The sequence below is a fragment of the Necator americanus genome, chromosome II, assembly GCF_031761385.1.
Source record: "Necator americanus strain Aroian chromosome II, whole genome shotgun sequence".
NCBI lineage: Eukaryota > Metazoa > Nematoda > Chromadorea > Rhabditida > Ancylostomatidae > Necator > Necator americanus.
In genome coordinates this window covers 5,832,066-5,853,064 of record NC_087372.1, presented here as the reverse complement: position 1 = coordinate 5,853,064, position 20,999 = coordinate 5,832,066, and the positions used below count along the sequence as shown (strand labels likewise).

The window sequence follows — 20,999 nt, the reverse complement described above, 5'->3', positions numbered from 1 at the left end:
TCTATATGTACTTTAAGTATTATTTTAAATTTTATATTTCACACACATTTTTACCCTTTTTCTATTTACATGTATCTAAAGATGTACAGCTTGAAGAAACCAAGCAATTAATGTACTTTGTGCATTGTCAGTTGCTCTTGCAGCCGATTACACGTATCTCAGCTGCTGCAAATATAGCTTTCGATGAATAATTCATCAAAAACAAATGGTTTTTTTTCTTCTACATACAACACTTACAATTATAATCAGATCAGGTTTACAAGTTTAAAAATTAAAATAAAACTTAAAGATGTAAAAAAGAATCATAACAAAAAAAGTATGTAAATGATGTAAGAGATTAAAACATTTACGTTATAGACTTTGTTTGTTTCTTCCTTTTTTTTCCATTACAAAAATATCTGAGAGGATTACGGTCCTCATCCCTCATGAACTGCACACTAAACATATTATGTAGTAACATTGTAAACATGTTGAGTGACAAATAATCCATTGTTTAGTAAACATTACAGATAGAACAATAATTCACACATAGAATTCATCGACAAACGTTGCATGCGGAATGCAACGTTTGTCGATGAATGACGGTTGAAACATGGCAAGCGCATAAAAATTGAAAAAAAGGCGAAGAAGGTTTTTTTTAGGCGTCGATGCTTTACAGTAAACCATCAAAAATACTTCTAAAATAATGTTTTCTAGTAGGAAAAGCAAAATTTTTGTTGAATGTGTCGAAAACTATCGTGTACATTTATTTTGACATGTATTCGCATCCAAACACATTATTGGGATCATTGTACCTGTATGGGAATTACGATAATATTATCTAGTGTTATACTAAAATAATGGTCGGGTGTAGCGCAGTCGGTAAAAGGTTCCGCTTCCTGCATGATCGATCGGAGGTTCGAATCCGCCCTAGTGCTCACCAAGCCTTTCATCGCATCGTGGTCGATAAATTGGTACCAGACTTGTCTGGGAGGATAAAAACACTGACTTGACACATCGGCTAGCCACCGCAAATGATTGTATAGGCCAGTTAAACGTTCGTAAACTTCCGATGATTCTGAATTGAAGTGAACGTGATGGCGGATCCCAAGCGGATTGATTGACGCCAGACACTTTATCCTTCTATGACACTTTGTACTAAGGAAGGCGGTTAGGAATAGGAGTGATATAACCAGTTTAGATTCAATTTAACTGTGAACATCTCAGCACTTACATTACAAGTGTCTGATGAATCCAGATTTTGATCCTAACTCGCTCGATATGCACTCACTTTGAACCACCTGCATCAGTAACAGCACATTAATGATGAAGCTTGCAGTGCCCACTTGCAACAAGGAAAATATGTTGCAATAACTACATAGAAATATTAAAAATTTTTATGTAGGTTGTATTGAATCTTTTGGTTTTTTTTTTCTCTGCGCCATTTCTGAAGTTTATACCAATGCAGAGATTATAAATACTTTTCAAGTCATCGTATTCTTAAAGGTTCTAAAGGCTGCATACCATTGTGCGACAGCGTCTTCCCAACGACGCAACTTATTACGGGTGGTAGAACACGGGCAACCCGCAATGCGCCTACGATTGCGTGGGCGGTTATCCTAAAGCGAATAGATAGAGGTAAGGATAGTTCACGAATATAAACGTAATCACACTGAATTTCCCCTTACTAATGCAGAAAAAGGCATCAGAAACAGCACTAAAAGAGATCCGGTCCCCCTAACGATACAACTTATTACGGTTAATAAAACGAAGGCGATCCGCAACGCGTCGGCAATTGTGTGGGTGGAGCTTCCACCTCTTACTGGAGTTATATTAGTTGGACTGCGGACGTTTAGCGATGGCGAAATCGCCCACATTCTATCGCGTAATGAGTTGCATCGTAGAGTAGACGGGTGCGATTGAGGTTATTTCTCACGCCTTTTTTCTGCACTACTAGAGAGAATTGAGCGGGGCGATGTTCATATTCGTGAATAATCCGCTACTCTAATTTATTCATCGAGAGATCTCAACAATTTTCTCCTCTTTTTTCAAACTTTTTCCTTTAATTTCATTATAAGCATTAGCTGGTTTCAAATTGCTGCATTTGTGTAACCAGATGGAAGCACAAATCTTGATTATAAGATTATTTCCTGTATTCATAGGATTGAACATGATAAGGATCAAAATTGATAGACGGATATTTTTTGATTCAAGATTTGATTTGAGAAAATATTTTCACATTGCGATTAGGAGCACATAAATATTCATATTCAATGCAAAACAATGCACAATGTTCATAATTCGGGATTCCTGTTCCTTCTCCGTAGCGGGCGAAAGCGAAAGCGACGACGATCTGAGCCATTGCTGTGTTTCTGTCGGTTGTCGAAGAGAGAGCTATCGATTCGTCGTCAGTCCGGACAGACTGCATTCCACCACCACCGCCACCACCACCACCACCACCGTCTAACGCACCTCTCCTGAATCATCAACATGCACTCAGACGTTAGCAAGCGGCCAATTTTATAACGTTGGATGTTAGGATTAAAGAATAAAGTGAAAAAATGGAAGTGAATGAAGTTGAGTGGATCTCATCTTGTTTTTTTTCAATCCAGAAATGAACACAGGGCTCTTATTCCTCAAGAAACCTCATTATCTCCCACATTTGAGAAAACCATGGGTTATGCAGCAGGTACTATACAGTTTTACACAAATCAAAAGAGGTAAAGGTGTCGCTTGAGCCTCCATGGATTTTTCTAGTCCAAGAAAATTAGCCAGACAAAAGACCAGATCCACAATTTACAGGAGACTTCTCGGCTACAAAGATCCAGAATAACATAGAGATTAGTAAAGAAATTAATTCATATATACGAAACACTGTAAAATCACCATCAAAGAATTAGGAAAAGAAATTAAATCAAAGAATTGAGAAAGAAATGAAAAGAAAGGGAATTAAGCACCGTCATGGAATATTTTCAATTACCTGTTCCAAACAAATAAACCTACACGAACCTACAGAAAATCCGAAGAAATTCTAGTCACAGCTGCATCACAAGAAAACATACGAAAGTTAACGAAAGAAAGTGCAAGTGAAATTTGAAACTTATGGAGCTTTCCAGCAATTTTCATATGTTCAAACTGCTACATATTTTTCATTATGTGTATGATCAGTGGGGGAAAAAAGAGTTAAACGAAATTATTCTAGAAAATTCTGAACAGTTCTGAACAACGAATATTTTGAAGATGATAAGATGGTTATGGGATAGTTAAAGGAAGGATCTGTAGGGACGATGATCCACGAGCTCCGAGCATGCAATCACGTTAAGGACAACAATCCGAATACAACAACAAATCCGAGACATCATTCAATCGCTGGCATGAACATGCGTATGATTTTTGAGATCGCTATACTCCTCAAAAATATTGAACGAGATATTTAAAGGAAGAAGCAAAATTGATCTACAGTACAACTCTACGAAGTGTGAAAGTTTTTCGTTAGAACACAGTTTTGAAATAAATGGTCGAAAATAATGGAACGATGAACCTACTCAGGATTGGATCGATTCAGGATTAGTGTTACTTTTTGTGTGAATAGTAGGCCGTTGGGTCTACTATTTTTAAAAATATTTTTTTAAAATATTTATATATATAAAATATTTATATATTTTTAAAAAGTGTAAGTTGGGAATTGGGAGCTAAGTGCAGATCTATCCAGAAAAATCAACTTGTCTTTGATGGGATCATATTTTCCTACGATACAACGCTCTTCTATGGACAATTTATGTGATAATTTTCAATTAAAAATTTCAAGTAAAAATTTCTGGAAGAGGTCAACTCGGTCTCCAGAGATGTTTGTTAAGTGGAAGGGAAATCCATCTGTACGTACGCTTGTGAGCAGCCACTAAATTACGGTACAAGAAAAGTTGTTGGAAAATTCCTGGTCTCGCTTGGATCCTTTTCAACTGACAACGGATAGAAGCTTTTTTTTCCCGGGAAATCTTTCATAAAAAAAATTTCTAGACCCAGTTTCGGCATAGGATAGAATCGTTGCACAGTTCTTCCCAATGAAATTTTTTTTTGCTTCGATCAAAAAGAGAGGATAAAGCGGTAAGGAAAAATATTCCATTGATGGAAAAAATGGATGGAAAAAAGCTTTCAATAAGCATAGTTCCATATTCTTCTGAGGAAAGCGAAGCTGTCATCCAAAAACATATCTAAATCACGAAAATATCATTGACCTGACGGAAATCGTAGTAAACATGTGTTTTCAATCTAGGATTAGCTAAGTTTTTTTTCGATGAGAATACATATTTCGCATTATCCGTATGCGTAGTCATGATCGACTAATTTTCAGGATCTGATTGCAACGCAGCGTCGAACTGCGGACAGTACTTTGCCGGTATTAGACATTCTTTAAGGACATCGGTTCAGCTGTCAGCTGACAGTGACTATATCTGGAGTTTTGGGCTGTCCCGCGACGGAACCGTGTAGGGAAGCGGTTAAAATATGGGATTGTAGAGTTACGGTACTCCTAAGGTACGAGTTCTTCTACTCTGTGCCCTCGCCCGACCTCATAAAGACGGGCGTAGAGCAGCAGCACGACGAGCAGATGTTCTGTCGTGGGATAGTCTGGCTGCATGTGACCACCACAGAGGCGACCCATCTTTGCTGGACCTACTAAATCGATCAAAGATCGAATCCATTCGTGGATGTGGAACGGAAGGTGGGTCCGTCAACGCGGAGCAACACGATGGTCCCGTTCACCGTGTGTGACCAGTTGATTTGATCGATTCGGCTCTCAATTGAAAGTGGGGGGCGGCCTTGTGCGGGCAGAGGCATGTGTTGCACACGGCCGTCGGTGTGCGCCGAGCAGCAAATGTGATACTACCATCCGCATCGATTGATGTGAGCATCAGGCTCATCCGTTCATGTTGAGCTCCGTGCTCGTCTACTTATCATGCTCATAATGTTTTGTATCGACCTCATCCTCTTTAACATTTCCTCCTCTCTCAAAAGAGTCAAAATCAAGTTGTTATGATCATGTTGTACTCTGTTTTGTTATGGCTCAATCGATGTGCACCTTTTGTTGTTCGGCTGTCGTGATTTTTTTTTTGGAGTTCCTATAGTTTCTGGAGCAATTTCTGCCGGTGCTTTTTTCCATATCCATATATTCATCAGCTTTTTCTACATCTTTTACATAGGTGAACTAGTCCCCAAGATCATACCGATTTTATCTCCGGTTCTTCTGGATCTTTTCAACTCTTACTAGCGCAGTTAATTCGTTGCTCATTTTGATGCTATGCTCATGAATTTCCATAAAATCATATTCTTCACCGTTTCCAATTGAATTCTATCTCGTTTATCACGATGAAGCGGAACGTCCGGCACAACGTTGTTTTTGCTCACCTCGTCTCTTATCGCTTCAATGCCCGTTGCTCAATAACTTTATCTAAAGTGCTCTAAAAAAAACTTATGTACGTGCTTCCAGCCGCTCTTATATCATTTATCAGCTTAGAAAAGAGTGAGATTTGTTATTCACAGTCTTCTGTTTATTGAAAGATTTCTCGCAGAGCACAATCACGGAAATGTACTTTGGTGAAGAAAAATTTAATGGCGAAAGAGGTGCTCTGATATATTCCTGAATGCTTCTTTTTCTGGCTTGTTTACATTACACTTCCATAGACGAAAATTAATTCGAGTTTATTATTTTCTGAGGGAGCTAAATCTTCTTAACAATCTCCTAGAAAAATTCGCGAAAACTGGTCCCTATCGCCTATCTCTGCTTGAATGATTTCTGCGGTTCTAATATTAGATAGTTTTGGGATAGCCATGAAGGAATCTTGAAGAAGGGTGATCTAGATAAGTTTGTGAATTGTCGTAGTCAGTGTTAGCTTTGTTGCAGCTTGAGATGAACACGGGGACCAATTCTCGTTCAGGGTAACCTTAACCTTAATGTAAACGGATATGGTCCCGATACATTGTCCACGACATTTTCTGGGCTTTAACTTTGAAATTCTTAAGTTTTTTTAAACAATAACATAAATGTTTTATGTGTTGTTCCCATATCGATCGAGGATGGGAAATACCTATACTTTAAATCACAGCGGGAGATGGTCACGAGTGCACAGCGCGCGCTCTTTGTGCAATTGCACAACATTAACAGCTGCAGCACAAAAACCCGCATTTGTGTGGAAACGACTATTGTCGTGATCACAGGAATAGATGTACTAGGTCACGTTTTTATTAGTGTATCGAAAATTTCCGTATCACTTTATAATTGATCTACCAGTCGATAAGCATCAGTTATCGATTGGATGCAAAACATACGCGTCTGCTGCATTTCACTTCAACATAGCGAGACGTGTTTGGAAGAAAAATACGTTTACTGAGGTGGATCTGGATTAATTCTTGGCTTCCGGTGGATTTTTTTTTCATGATAATGATCTATTGAGGATTTGATTGATTGGGATTACTTCATGGATTACTCACAACGTCAGACTTATTGGAATTGCAACAAGTGCTAAGTACAGATGTAGGTTAATGATGTCTATCGTGAAATCCTTTGTTTTCCCTCCCAACAAATGCTAGTGGATTTGTGAACTGCGTTTTGGAAAACCTGCTGTTCTGGAGAGGACGCGATTATTTCAGTTCGCGTGGATTACAATTTAATTTAGGGTGTAACCGCTCTGGACACGTTAGTTCAGTTGATCGCGCGCGACCAGCGCCCGACATGAGCGGCACGCCGCGCTTGCAGAGAGAAAGGTTATCACGAGGAGGAGGTCCATGAACTAAAGCGAGGGATTGCGTCCTTCTTGACCGACTACTATCCCTCCCTCATGCTTAGAGACCTTTTCGGTTCTCAATGCTTCCGCTGAGGATTTTTCTTCGGATTTTCTTCTTGGGATACCGAAATCCGAGAAAAAATGTGAATCATTTGCCACAAAAAAGGTATCTTAAGGATAAAATGAAGTGTTATTGGCATATCTGCTTTTATTTTTCCGCGAGAAGTGTAAAACACTTAAGAAGCTGTAGTAGATGTTTTGATTTATTGATCTATAACTATCTATCTAGATCCTTGCCAGAGTTTATCTGGGAGTCTTTAGAATTTCCGTGGAAAACGAGGGGCGATAGCGATATGTATGTAGTTGAAAATTGATAAATGTTCTCGCCAAAGATCTAATACTCAAAATAATTCTCAGCACAGGTCGAAGAAAATTTTTCATCTTTTAAATTTCAGATTTGTTCCGAGCGATTGACTTTTATGTGAAGTACATGCGGATGATTTTCCAAGTTATTTTATATTTTTTACTTCTTTGAAAATGACTATCGGTGATTATTTTTTTAAGAGATTTAATTATTAAATATTGTTATTAATTGTTGAACCACTGACGACATAATGTCATAGATCGTTGTCAAATCAAATCGCAACCTCTTATTGATTATTTTCGATTTTAATCTTGCATTAGTCAGAGAAAAAGTATGGAGAAAAATGTGTTAAATATGAATTTTTGCATGAGTATGAATTTTGTATCAACATGCACGTGGCGAGTGATGTGCACGCAATGCTCGTGACTATAAAAAAGAAGCTTTTTCAAAAAAAAAACCCTAAAAAAGAGAAAATTGCAAAGATGCCGTTATTGCAAATAAAGCCGAAAATGGAGCCAAATGATAAAATACAGCTATTCAAATTTAGTAGTAAGAATGAAAAAAAAAGCAGCTGGTCTGGAAATTTTCAACGACTTTTCACTTTCTTTAGAATATTGTTAGTTCTATTGCTTTTTTATTTTTTTTTTAATGGGAAGAATAATTTGAAATCGCGCAACATATCGTAGTTGATTATTTGTCCTAACATGGACATTTGCGTAGAAAGCCTGTGGCTTTATTTCTCGTGCTTAAAGAATAATTACTTAATTATTTATTTGAATTGTTAACGATTACTAATGTTTACTAAATACTAAATTAAGGATATGAGGATATTTCCACGAATAAGTAGTGTTGGGGTTGTACTTCACGAGTATAGGTGTGATAGCGCTCAATTCCTCACACCCACGCCGAAAACATGCGTGGGAAACGGTTTTGTCGCACCAAATCTTCCTACGAAGCATCTGATGACACAACATACGTCGACGCGTCTGCGAGTGATCGAAGTATCGCTGGGCTACTGACACTGCCGCTTCTGCTCGCTGTCAGGCACGACTAGTACGCCCGCGCTCGCAGACATAGCACGTTGTTAGGTGTTTCGTATGGGGATTCAATACGACGAGGCAGCACCTCACGCCGTTTTTCTGTATATACGTGTTTTTTTTTGTCACAAATAAGCAGTAGTGCTAAAATTTTCAGCACCATGAAATTGAGGGTATTGGAGTCCCTGCAAAAAAAATACACGGACTTTAGGCACGAAATAATGTAGCGTGATGTCCCATAGAATAAAATAAATTTTTTTAAAAGAAAGGTTCCCAAATGTACTTCTTTGCATTGTTGACATTTCCAAGATGAATGTTTTCAGATTTTTCACTCTTGGAGATTATTGGTGTAAATTTTCGATCCAGAAGAACAGTTGATAAAAGAGAAATTTTGCATACCGAGTAATTTTTAAAAATCAGTGGATGAAAATGAGTTTTTTCAACATGGCAAGAATAGAGTAAGAATTTTTTTAGTGAATTTTTTCATGGTAAAAATTTTGGTGTATAAATACAGGTTTAAAAAAAATGCACAGACAAGTCCACAGATTTTGCGCACAACAGTAAATAATAGAAAAAAAAATTTCCTTTTGCGTATGGGAAAGCAGCCATGTTGGGAAACCCAAAAAAAAAGAGAAAAGGAGGAAACACTGCGGTCTATCCAGTAATAACTTTGGTTGTTATGTTGTGGATCAAATAAGAAGGCCACCGTAGTTTTTTTGTCTCAATCTATGTCGATTTATTCAAGTTATAAATGATTGTTTCGGATTTTTTTTTGAAATTAAAAAAATTAGAAATTAAAAAAAGTTAAATTAAAAATAGGAAATTAAAGTTTTTGGCATCAACGATTTTTCATGTAAATACAGAAACTCATTATAGGAAGGCAGTTATAGTGAAGGCCCATAGTCCTCTATAGAAGATATCTCGTATTGAAAAATATTCGGTTTCCAATTTTTTTTGTAAAAAAGTCTGAAATGTCTCTCTGAAAAATCTTGGCGCTGAAAAAATGTCAAACGTTCATTTATAGTATTAGGTTGAGTCGAAAGTTCTCGGACAAATTAACACAATATTTTTTATTTATTTTACAATTTTTAAACGATAACTGTAAATCGTTTGAAGCATGCCCCATTGGTATCGATGGTCTTCTGCCAACGTTTTTTCTGCCAACTTTTTAATAAATAAATAAATACATATATACTATAGTTATAGTACCTTTATATCATATTTATAGTTTATATCCATTTATAGTCCATTTTACGTAAGAAGGCGATTTTATGTCGTTGCCTCGGAAAAGCTTGAAGATCACGTGTGTACCTGTTTATGGGTTTATTTGTACAAACAGCGCAACCATAAACAAGATGCCCCGGCTAAAAATCCACATGGTCGTTATGCAAAAAATAAACAAAAACTTAGTAGTAAATAAATAATAAATGAAGTAGTAAAAGTAAGAAAAACTACATGATACATGATGTAGCTAAAAAAAATATTTCTGTTCTTCTCCGAAATAAATCATAAAATCAATCGATACGGATGTTTCGTGTTTCGAAAGGGCAAACGGATCGTCTCATTTCACGTTGAGACATGTTGAACCAGTTCACAAATCGGGTTAGAGAAACTAGTTCATGAAACAGGTTAAAACATGAATTCGACAAGTTAATAGGGCTTTACTACTAAAAAGGGGGAAAAAACGAAGGAAATTATTGGGATGGCTGTCTCGGTCGCTTTTCCAGTAAAATCCAGAAATTTCCAATTTTTCTAAGGACTTTTCTATATCAAGTATTTTTCTACGTTATCGCGATTACGGATTTAATACTTCGTGATCGCTAATCGTTTTGTTGAGTTCATAGGAACTTGTTCAGATTTAACATTCCTGGAGATATTTCTCAGCTCGATGTCTCCACTTCCTCCTCCTCCTTCGTGTGTCCCGTCCGGGGCCCCACAACTAGTTTATCAAAAAGATCTATCATCTATTCGTATAGATGAGCTCATCGAGTGATTGTGGCGGGTCCAGAATCCGGTTCTTCCAGGAGTCCGTGTTTCTTCCACTACACTCGCACACACACACACACACACAGAGACACACAGACACACATCATACAACAGCTCTTATCTTCAGCTGTCAGTTGTGTGGTTCGTTTTCGTATAAGCAATTCCCCCCGGGGGAAATTTTCCAGGGGTATAGTGTGAGAGTTTCTCGATGTTGGTTCGCGTTTCTACCGGGAAATACGAAACCTACTATGTATGTAACTTGTTTCCCTCGAAATCCGTCGCAAACCGTCCCGATTCCTTGGGAGTAGGCAAAATTTCGAATACCATTCGAAAATACCATTCGACATTGTACTTGAAGCTGAAGGGATAAACTTGTCCATTTAAAAATTTCTCTAAGAGTAAAATCCAGAGACCCTGAGGTGACCAAGTTTTTTTGGATACCAAAAATTAAGGAATTGGGGCTATGATTTTCTGGAGTTGAAAAGATAGGCTAGGAATGAACCATTTTATCCGTTAATTTATATGATAAATTAATAGTTTATAATAAAGTTAGTTCATAATCTTATTTCGAATCTATGTGCAATTCATACCATAAACAAATGTGATCTACATACAGGTGTGTTTAAAGTGTGTGTGTGTTATTTATTAGTTATTTTATAATAATATGTTAATTATTATATAATTATGTAATACGTACTTTAGTTATTTTATAATGATGTACTAATAATAGTTTTTGTACTTATACTTGATTTATTCATATTTACATATTTATTTGTAGTTCACTTATAATCTACTTTTTATTTACTTATTGACATTTAGTTTGTAATAATATATTAATAGTTCTGCACATGCAGTAGCCTTTTACGAAAACGTTATTTCTTGAACTGTGGAAAAATTTTCATCTTACGAATTTATATGATATAAAGTCATAAAATCGGTTTCTTCTGAGATCACCTTACAATTTTTAAGTAATTTCAATCATTGGTTCCGACGTAGACGGGATTTCCTAGGCTAAAATGATGTGGATCAAGTTCTGGATATAGAAACGGGTCTTGGAATTTTTCTCGGATTTTTTTGATTGGCTTTATCATATAATTTACTACTTAAGGGTAATCCTCCTACGTGGCAGCACCATTTCTGTAATCACCAACCCTTTCCAAGGGTAAAACAAATAATATTGCGCTAATTTTCCTCATTATACTGGTAACATGGAGTAAGCGGTGTATCAGTTGGAATATTTGAAGAAAGAAGACCTCCGAGATGTTCTTTATAAGCCCACTGAAGCGCCTTTCTGGAATGAAAATAATCTTACTCTGGTTATTTATTAAATAATCCCCTTAAAATGAGATTTCTGAAAAAAAACAGATATTTATGCACAAAAAGCTATCCCTCTATGTATAAATATTGAATGGAAGCACGTCAAAAAAAATCTTTGAAGAAATTCTGTTAAGAAATCCATAAACGCTCAACTGTATGAATATTTCCTGAAATCGTTTTGAAATAGAAGTTTTATTATCGTCTCAGAGAAGTTCTATTCACCTGTAGATCACATTTGTATATGGTATGATAAGAGAATTATTTCCAAAGAGTTATCCTGGAAAAAGGGGAAAAAACCGTCGAATGCTGTGCCTCAGTTTCCTTCAGCTCGACTACTATCCATAAATTTCAATAAATTGAATGAATTTAAGATGAATTCTGAACAAAATACAATTGAACGAGTTTTATTTATTTATTTTTATTTTCTTGACGTTTTGGTTTTTTTGCCGTCTTCAGGGGTCTAAATAGAAGTTGAATGAACCTCGTAGGCGCATTATTAGAAATGTAGACAGAATATGTCGAGGTTTCAAGACAAGAGAATGTTCGAATATAATAATATTATCTTTAATTGAATGAATTTTAAAGCGAACTATAATGAGTGAATTTTAAACAATTTGTAGAGAGTACTTTTTTCGGACTTCTTTTTTTTTCGAAATTTCAATCAAGTTTCAAGGGAATTGAGGTTAGATTTCGGTGGTTTTTCACTGTTAAAATGGCGTGATTTTTACTCATCGTGGGGATCGCGAAGGGAAAATTTGCACTTCCCGCTATCGAAAATCGTGGAGAATGCTGGAAAATGTAGGAACGTGAAGCGGAATTATGATTTACGTTAGGATCTAGTGCGTTGAAGAGCAGCAGGCCATTTTTTTTTCCCCACGTAGAATAGCTGGCTTTTGATGCATAAGCCATGCTAATTTTCGTCGCCTACTGGAAATTCGCAGCGCAAAAACGAGGTTCGGTTACGAGCATTGCGTTACGGCTAAGCATGAAACTAAAAAGGATCGTGATCATCGCAGAAATGGATGGAATACCACTCTCGTGAAAAACTATAGCTTCTGATTAATGTGGTACCACGACCTGATAAGACATCTACAGAGAGTACTCTCTTGTGTAATTCTCTAAATTGGATTGTATTTTGTTTTTATTACTTATTTTATTACTTTCAATTATTTTACTATTCTTTAAAAAAATTTCTATTGCTTGAAAATGCTGCTTGGAACTTTTTTTTTGCGATAAATCTCTTTTATATCGACTAAAATTAAGAGAAAAAAAAGATTTTCCCCCACAATCCTCCTTTTCTTTTTCCGTTTCGTCAACATTTTCAATTATTCTTTCTTTTATTTACAATCTTTCTTTACTCGCAATTTTTCACCACCCTCCTCTCGCATTTCCTATAAATTTCAAATGTAGCAATTTTCTCCGCTAAATGAACCGTAAACGAGGAATGTTAACTGTAGAGAACTGGTCTGTTCAAATGACGCTAATAGCCGCACAGGATATTCTGATCAGATGCGTTTCTTTTTTCTCTTTGCTACAGTACTACACGTTTTTACTGTTGAGCTGTTGAGCATAATAATGGTGGATATCAAAAATTCGTGGAGCAGAAATTTTTGATGTTGTTCAATATTTGATCTGTGATCGTAACCATTAACGTGTGTATTTCTGGATAAATTTTAGTCCGCTCACGTCAGTTGTTCAATAATTTTTTTTGTTCAAGAAGGTAACTTCTGCTCTGAATTGAAACTTGTTCGGAGTTCTCCTCGCAAAAAAAAAAACAAGTGACGCATGTAAGAGAGAGCGGGTCACGGTATTCTCGTGTATTTTTTAACGTATTAAAAAAATCTGCTCATTTACTGCGATCGTCGGTGTTATTTTGTGGGAATATTTAAGTCTGTGGAAATTCCGAGATTTTCCACAGAAATCCCTTGAATTTTAAACTTCAGCCACTCTTTATCCATTGTTCAACCTGATCGGAATCACTGTCCTTTTCAAGATCGAAAAAATCCCCTCTTTTAGTGTGTTCATTGTTTTATTTCTTAATTTTAGAGGAATACTTGAACCTCCTGGAAACCTAGCCGTTTTCCAGGGGAAGTTTCCTGTATATTAAGTTTCGATCGATGTTTATCCATGGTCCACAACGATCGGAATGGCTGTCCTTTTCGAGATTGAAAATATTGCCAATATCCTATTAGTCAAGCATTCATCCTCTAGTTACAGCCCTCCACAGCAATCTCAGGATATTCCTGTATATTTTATCATATTTGAACGAAATCTTCTCTTTTACTGTGATTATATACTTCTATTCAAGGGAAATATTTGAGCTTTATGAAAATCCATCCGTTTTCGGCAGAAATCCCTTGGACTTTTGCCTTCAACCATTCTTTATCCATAGTCCGGAGCGATCGGAGTGAATCAGTGAAGATTTTACCAATATCCTATTAGTCAAGTATTCATCCCCTGCATATATCCCTGCAATATGACCTTCAGAACGTTACGGAGAGGTCCGTGTGAGCCGATCCAGGAAGTCCCCCGCGCAATGACTGCAGCCAGCCCGTAATGACTTGAAGATCGGAAAGGATACGTTGTCGTCGTTGTCGTCGAGCCAATATGCAGTGTGTGTGTGGTGGTGGTGTGCGGTGCGTGTATGTGCGCGATTGATGGTGGAGTGACCTAGTTTGGGAGTGTTTTGTGGTGTATGGGAGAGAGAGAGCCGACGGGTTGAACCGGGCCGCGCGCCCTATTTCATGCACAATGTTCTCGCCGAGGAGCCCGGCGCCGCGGTTGTAGCAGCAGCAGCAGATAACGCCGTCGCCGTCGCTGGCCGACGCTGGCGCTCGCTCGCTCGCTCGCACACACACACACACACATACACTACGTACGTACGTACGTACGTACGTGGCCTCGACCCCCGCCTCGGCCCATCTTCGTTCAGAGCACAGCACAGCAACCACATTACTCTCTTACACCTTGCACAGGGTGTCGCTGTTCAGTGACCTCCACTTTTTCCCAACCTGCTCCTCTATATAGACATGCTCACCTATTTTCGCTTCCACGAATGAATGAATAAAGTAGATCTATTATTCTGGATCTAAGTTGGACGAGAATCTACTGCTACATTATACGGTGCATCTCCATCTTCACCTAAGGCAGCAACACGAAATCCAAATGAATCCATGAAAGAGTGAATGATCCAGTCTTGCTGAAAAAAAAACACCTTTGAGAAGATTCTGCGCATCTGTAAGCCCAGTAATTTTATATTTTTGTCATGTAATTTTGCATATTTTCTGATTTTAACACCTCTATTCACATTTGTAAAAAAAATTACTACTGTAGAAGTATTTTCGGTAGATTGTGTTATATCAGCAAACGAAAAAAAACCCTTGTGGATAGGATTTTACACTTTTTTCCCGTAATGAGCCGTATAGAGATATATAAATTAGAAAATCCAAAGTCCTAAAAATAAGTCATTCTCCAGAGCGAAGCAATAACATCCTGATTCCTAATAATTCTTCCTTAATGATTCTTTCGCCACCTTCTTAGTTTAATATATAACAGTTGGTCAAATGATTGAGAACTTGTGATACGTTCTACAGGTTTCTATGGAACCTCCACAACCTCATCCTGAATCAGGGGAACTTTGTGAAGTTTCTTTTACTGATCGCAAGTAATTATCTAATTCTACTAACTCACTAATACTAACCACTTAATAAATCTTGGAAATTTTTGTTGCATAGTTTTCGACGAGGATAAGTTGTCCAATGGGTAGATCCACGATCAGATTAGAGTTAGTGACGTCATGCAAGGATGCGGGCACCAGTTTATGAGTTGAAAATTATGTGTTCGGCTTTTTTTCATTGCTCTCGCTCCTGTAAATAATAATCAGTAGGGGGAAAATTCCTGAATGATCATTGATCAAATAGTTTTACACTTTATCCGATGCGAACAGATTATTTCATTGCGCTGCGCGTCTTTTTTTTTCGACGGATTTACGAGTTGCATGTTGCGATGGTTTTTGTAAACAGTTGAAATGACGTGAATGTATACCCACGAGATCGTGCGAATTCGCGTAAATAATAAGTAATAATAATAATATGTGGGTAAAATAATATGTAGTTATTTTCAAAGCGTACTTGTAGTCTAGGTTTTCCTGAACATTCTCTTGTTTTGTGACAAATCCTGGATTTTCGGGTGGCGTTCACTTTTTCACGTGATCCAGAATTCTCTGCGGCCTTAAGGATTCAGCTACTGGAATTTGAATTTTAGAAAGGGCTCAGATTTGGTATTCTTTTTAATTTATCTGTTCCTCAATCAAATGTTCTTACGCTCGTTAAGACCTCTACTGGGAATTTTTGAATGACGTAAGTTCGTCTTTTCTCTTTTGAATTTCTGGATTTATCTCTCCATTCAATATGGAACAATTATTTAAATTTTATGGAATTAGAAGGTTCAAATTGGACTTTCTGGAATCTTAAATATGTAGGAGTCTTCTTTTAGAGCATCTCTTCTCTGAACTTGTTACTCTTATGAGTGAAAAAAGAATGAATACATAAAAGGAAATGGAAAAAAATTGAAGTTTCAGAAATTTTCCTCCGTTACCACTTTTAATCGTTTTAAAGATTGATATTTTGTGACCTACTTCTGTATTTCTTTGTAGGATAGGAATTTTTGGAGCAGAATTTTAGGATAGATAATTTCTGGCTTGATCTAATATATTTGCTTAAATGTTTTTGTATAATAAGTGTAGAAAATTCCAATCCCTTTACATACGTCTCGAACGTACAGTCATGAGAAGCGTTTCACTAGAAAACATCGTTGCAAATTCGTAGAGAACAGCAGCAAATCCATCATAACGTTGATAACGTTGATAGACAACAAAAATCACGTTTTCCAGAAGGTTCGAAGAAAATGTGTTGGAAGCCTCGTTGGTTGCGCTTATTTTTTTTTTGAATTTCATCGTGTGGATTAGGACTTCTATCGGTTGGATTTTTTCCATTAACTCCCATAACTCTTTTTCCTTAGTTGATTCTTGTTATACAAAAGGTATTGGTCAGATTTTTGGAAAAAGTAGGATTATTTTCACGTTATTCATCAGTAGCGGTGGTAGATCACAAGTTGAAAGACGCACCGTACAAAGACTGTATAAAGCTGCGCTCCGGGCCTCGGACCGTAAAATCCCTTTCCATCCAACATCACGCCGAATCCCTCCTCGGCTTGTCCTCGTTATCGCACATCCAAGGATTCGGATTGGAATGGTAGCATCGGTTTTTTGTTGAGCACATAGATGGCTCCATACCATCACCACCACCACCACCACCACCGCCACCACCGCCACCACCACCATCACTACCATCTATTTTAGCACTAGCAGCAGCAGCAGCTGCTGCTGCAGCAACTGCAACCAGTTCTCTTCAGATACGGTGAAGAATCGATCGAAGAAAGGGACGAGCTGGATGGACGGATAGATGGATGGATGGATGGATGGATGGATGGATGGATGCCTCTTCGTGCCTGGCTAGCAATCTCTGGCAAGGTTCATACCATATCCGGTCCGTGTGCTTATCTTCCTAACTGGCATTCCAAAGCGCTGGACAACTTTGTCGATGTAACAATGACAGATTTCTAGGGAAATGCTTCGCATACATCTTAGAAAATTAGAAACTTGACGTAGACGTGTAGGAAATTTTTGAGTAGGATTTTTTTTTCGCAGAATAAGTACTTTAAGCTGTTGCACTTCATATTGCAGTTATTTGGTGGCTTTTACTGCTTTTTCTGAATTTCACGTCACTTTGAGGAGGAGAACACAACGGCAAATTAGTGGAAACATGTTCAAGTGAATAATTAAGCCCATAAAAAATATAAAATATAAATATGTAGGAATTCAGAGTTAAATAAAGAAACACAATCAAGAGGTCAAGAGGAATGGTTGAGAATATTTTCAAAAAATCGATTTTTTTCTGGAAGCAAATATGATCTGTTCTCCCCATTTTGTAGAATAATTTCCTTCAGGTTCATTTGTTCGGATTTTTCTGGTTAGGATAAAATGCTTTACTCTATTATTGACGATGAATGATCTATTTTATTAGTATTACTCTTACTAGTCTACATAGAAATTAACGTTTTTGTTTTATAGATGGAGAATTTCCTAACAAACATTTCCTCAGGGTCAACTCAAATGTACTAAAAGTAATGTTAAATGTAATGTACTCAACTTGATCCTCAATTTGATGAACTTATACTGTAACTATACTTTAGCTGTACTTGATTTAAGCCTAACTTTATCGATATTTGAGTAACGCAATGTTTTCATCAAGGTAAAGTGGAGGAAATTAAATTGAGGAAATAGGAGAAATTTAGAATTTGTGTTTAAAAATTAAAATTCACAAATCCTGGTGATGAATTTCAGTTATTCAAGCACATTCTAGTAAATGAGGTAATGCTCATATTCTCAGACATTTTTTATTTGGAAAAGTCATGACTTGACTAGTGATGAAAAGAAGTGGAACTAAATTGGTCTTCACCAAGTTTGCAGCAGCAAGCAACAACAGCAGTCCCACTGAATCGCTTCACTATTTCTTTTCTATCATTAGCATGTTGTTTTCGAATGGAGATGTGGAGAGATTCTTTCTCTCACTTCACTAAAACTAAAACTATGACGTTGGAAGAGCATTTAGTCGACATTAAGAATACGTTACAGAGAAATTATGACAGCGACAGTGTTCTTCTCATTCGCTTTTTTCATGGATTTTTCTCTTTTTTTTTCGGAAAACACTGTGCTGTCCTGTCACAAACCTTTTAGATGAAATATGATGCTTAACAATACAGTGCGATTTTGTGGGAGCAAATACTAATAATAAATAGTACTAGGTAATTCAAATACATAATGTAAATAGTAAATAGTGTCCTGAACAGAGAATTCCATAAACTGGAACACTGGATTTCGTTTTTTTTTTCGTTGAGTTGCGCTTCCTCATTAAACCTTTGTTTCGAAAAAAATCAGAAGCAAATTCTGGAGGGGAAAATTTAGCATTTCTTTCCCTGTGGCCAAAACAACCTACTACTGTTCCTGTTCACGTAGTGTTCTCATAGTGTCCGGGTTCGTCAGCGTGCTGATTTTCACTCACCTCCTTTAGAGAACGTTCCATTTTCACCGATGAGGGTAGGTTTTCCGCGGATAGTCATTTGTTCATGGAAAGAAATTATTCAGAAAACTTTCTTTATTATTAGAACGCTGATATTATTTGAAAAAGTTATGTTTTCTTGTAGATTTCATGCGTAGGTTCAGGATGAGGCCACACATTTTAGTTTAAGCATTCATGAGCTGTGCTACTTCCATGGGTAGTGACTAGAAATTGACTTCTGCAGCAACCAGCAAATAATTTGCAATCGACTACTTCAAATGAGCCCCGGACGACGATGTGTGACTTCCTGGAACTTTCCACACAATCGTCATCGATGCCAGTTGTACATTTGGAGTCGTGACCAACTCGTGTATGGCGCCTTGTTTATGAGACAAAAACGGAAACGTGATCGTATTCTAGTGTCTCAGACGGAGAGAGACGATCGTCCGTCGAAAAGGGGGGGAGAGGAGCATGTGATGGCTCACACCGCCGGCTACGCCGCGAAACTCGTCCAACCAGTTTTTATCTTCGAACGCCACCGCGCCGATGTCAGCGAGGAGCCCGACTCCGAGCGAGCGAGCGACCGTGCGAGCGCGCCTAGCCCCATTTCTGGCCCACTTCAACCATCCGCAGCCATCTCAGCAACTCATCTTGTCGACACCGATTTACGGTGTCGCACAAATTCGCGTCAATGCGGCTCCGTTGATCAGTGTTGTCGGTGAATACGTGGGGAGTTTGGTCACACTTTCATATTATTATTCCATAAATTTTACTCTATACATGGTATCCTCTATCATCGATCCACCTTGAAAATAGATTCTTCCATTTCTATCCACTATTCCTGAGTTTATGATAATTTTTTCTTCGCTTGATCCACAATATAAAAATTTGGGCCATATCCTGGACTTAATGACGCAAACATGAGTCATTTTGTTGTTCGACCATGTCCATGTCTCTTTTTTTTTCTCGTTTGTACGGTTTTTAAACTCTACTCGGCAGTAGGGGAAAAAACTCAAACTTGTTACAGTACAAAGTAAAAGGCATACCGAATTACGGAAGAAAAAATTGGCACACTGCCTAGACACGTTGCCATAAGTTTTTTCCATCAATTTCATCCCATCAAAAAAAACCTTTGCCCTTAGAAAATCATGGAACTCCTGGAATATTTACATAGTTCTTAACAGACCATTATTTATTTTACATGGATTGATCGTGCTGCTTTTTCCTTTCCTAACCTTTTTTTCTTGTAGAACGTGGGAATAAAATTTTACCACTTTCTCAAAGTAGTTTTCCAGAAAAGGTTGTCATAAAGCAGAGTGGTTCAATTAGCTTCACTTTTTTTGTAAGATGCTCTAAGGTTTGGACACCACGATCATCAATTCGTGGAAGGTATTACGGTATCCTATCATTATTTGAGAACTGAATGATAATGACTTTAGATATGCATATTTTGGGAGATTAAAGGGGGAATTACTTGAAAAATTCATATTTTTTGAAAATTATTCTAAAAAGAAGAGTTCATTTTTGTTATTATAGGATGAAGAGGACTTTAAAATAGGTTGTTACTGTTTTTTCAAAGTAAATCTCTCGAAAAAGATGTGATAAACCATGTCCTTTTGCATTAATTACAAGAACATTTTCACTTTTGGAAATCTCTCTCCTACTGTTTTACAATCCTTAAACGGGATTGGATTTCTGGAATATTCTATCGGTCGAATTTACGACCGTTCGACTAGAATAGAATTAACTTTCACTAGAGTTCCATAGGTGATTTCTTGGAATGAGATCTCAAAGGGAAAAGACTAAGTTGATATTAAGGTCTTCTATGTTCACTATTCTGAATTCTTATTTTTGAATATTTATGCAGTATTCACTTTATCCAGGAACTCATCCTGCTAAGGCTGACTTCTTTTAGTTCAAACAGAGGTCTTGAAGAGAGTACATTGAGCTGGGATAAAGCCTATTAGAGAAATTTTACCACTTCTGCAAATTAACTACTGTGAATACCCTTCAAAGATCGTTTTTTTTTCCCAAAAAGTTATGGTAATAGATACATGGATATCACATGCAGTACTTGTCTTATCCTTAGAACTGTAATGAGCTTACAGTATGCTTACACTCACCGATATGTGTGTTTAATATCGTGCTCTTCTTCTAGTTAAGAAGAAGAACTATGCGAGTAGAAAAATTTCTCTGGAATTTAATCGAGAAAAACTGATCTGACTGATGTGCTATCCGGCTTATTTAAACATAAAACAAAAGCTGCTTACTTAAAATGCTTTGAAATGAAATGTGGTGATGATAAAAAGTTTGTGTTGAAAAAAAAAGAAGTTCGGCTCGATTTGGCACGGATTCACGACACACACTTCGCCAGAAATTGTTGCGCTTTTCCAGCCAACGTACGGAAACGTTTAACTGT

The 20,999-nt window shown here is 37.2% G+C and overlaps 2 protein-coding genes across 3 annotated transcripts; one reads left to right on the top strand and one right to left on the bottom strand.

Moving 5' to 3' along the window:
• Window positions 1–16,651: 16,651 nt before the first annotated feature.
• Window positions 16,652–18,641, bottom strand: RB195_016970 (uncharacterized protein; the record flags this gene model as incomplete). The annotated part of the gene is made up of 2 exons (XM_064183744.1): window positions 16,652–16,854; window positions 18,584–18,641. 2 exons carry the CDS (start codon window positions 18,639–18,641, stop codon window positions 16,652–16,654), a joined length of 261 nt encoding a protein of 86 aa, XP_064039625.1.
• A 217-nt stretch (window positions 18,642–18,858) lies between these two features.
• RB195_016969 (uncharacterized protein) lies at window positions 18,859–19,302 on the top strand (the record flags this gene model as incomplete). 2 transcript variants are annotated; one of them, XM_064183742.1, is made up of 1 exon in its annotated part: window positions 18,859–19,302. In XM_064183742.1, one exon carries the CDS (start codon window positions 18,859–18,861, stop codon window positions 19,300–19,302), a length of 444 nt encoding a protein of 147 aa, XP_064039623.1. The 2 variants fall into 2 exon arrangements, with proteins under 2 accessions (XP_064039623.1, XP_064039624.1); XM_064183743.1 differs by having other exon boundaries at window positions 18,967–19,302.
• Window positions 19,303–20,999: the final 1,697 nt, after the last annotated feature.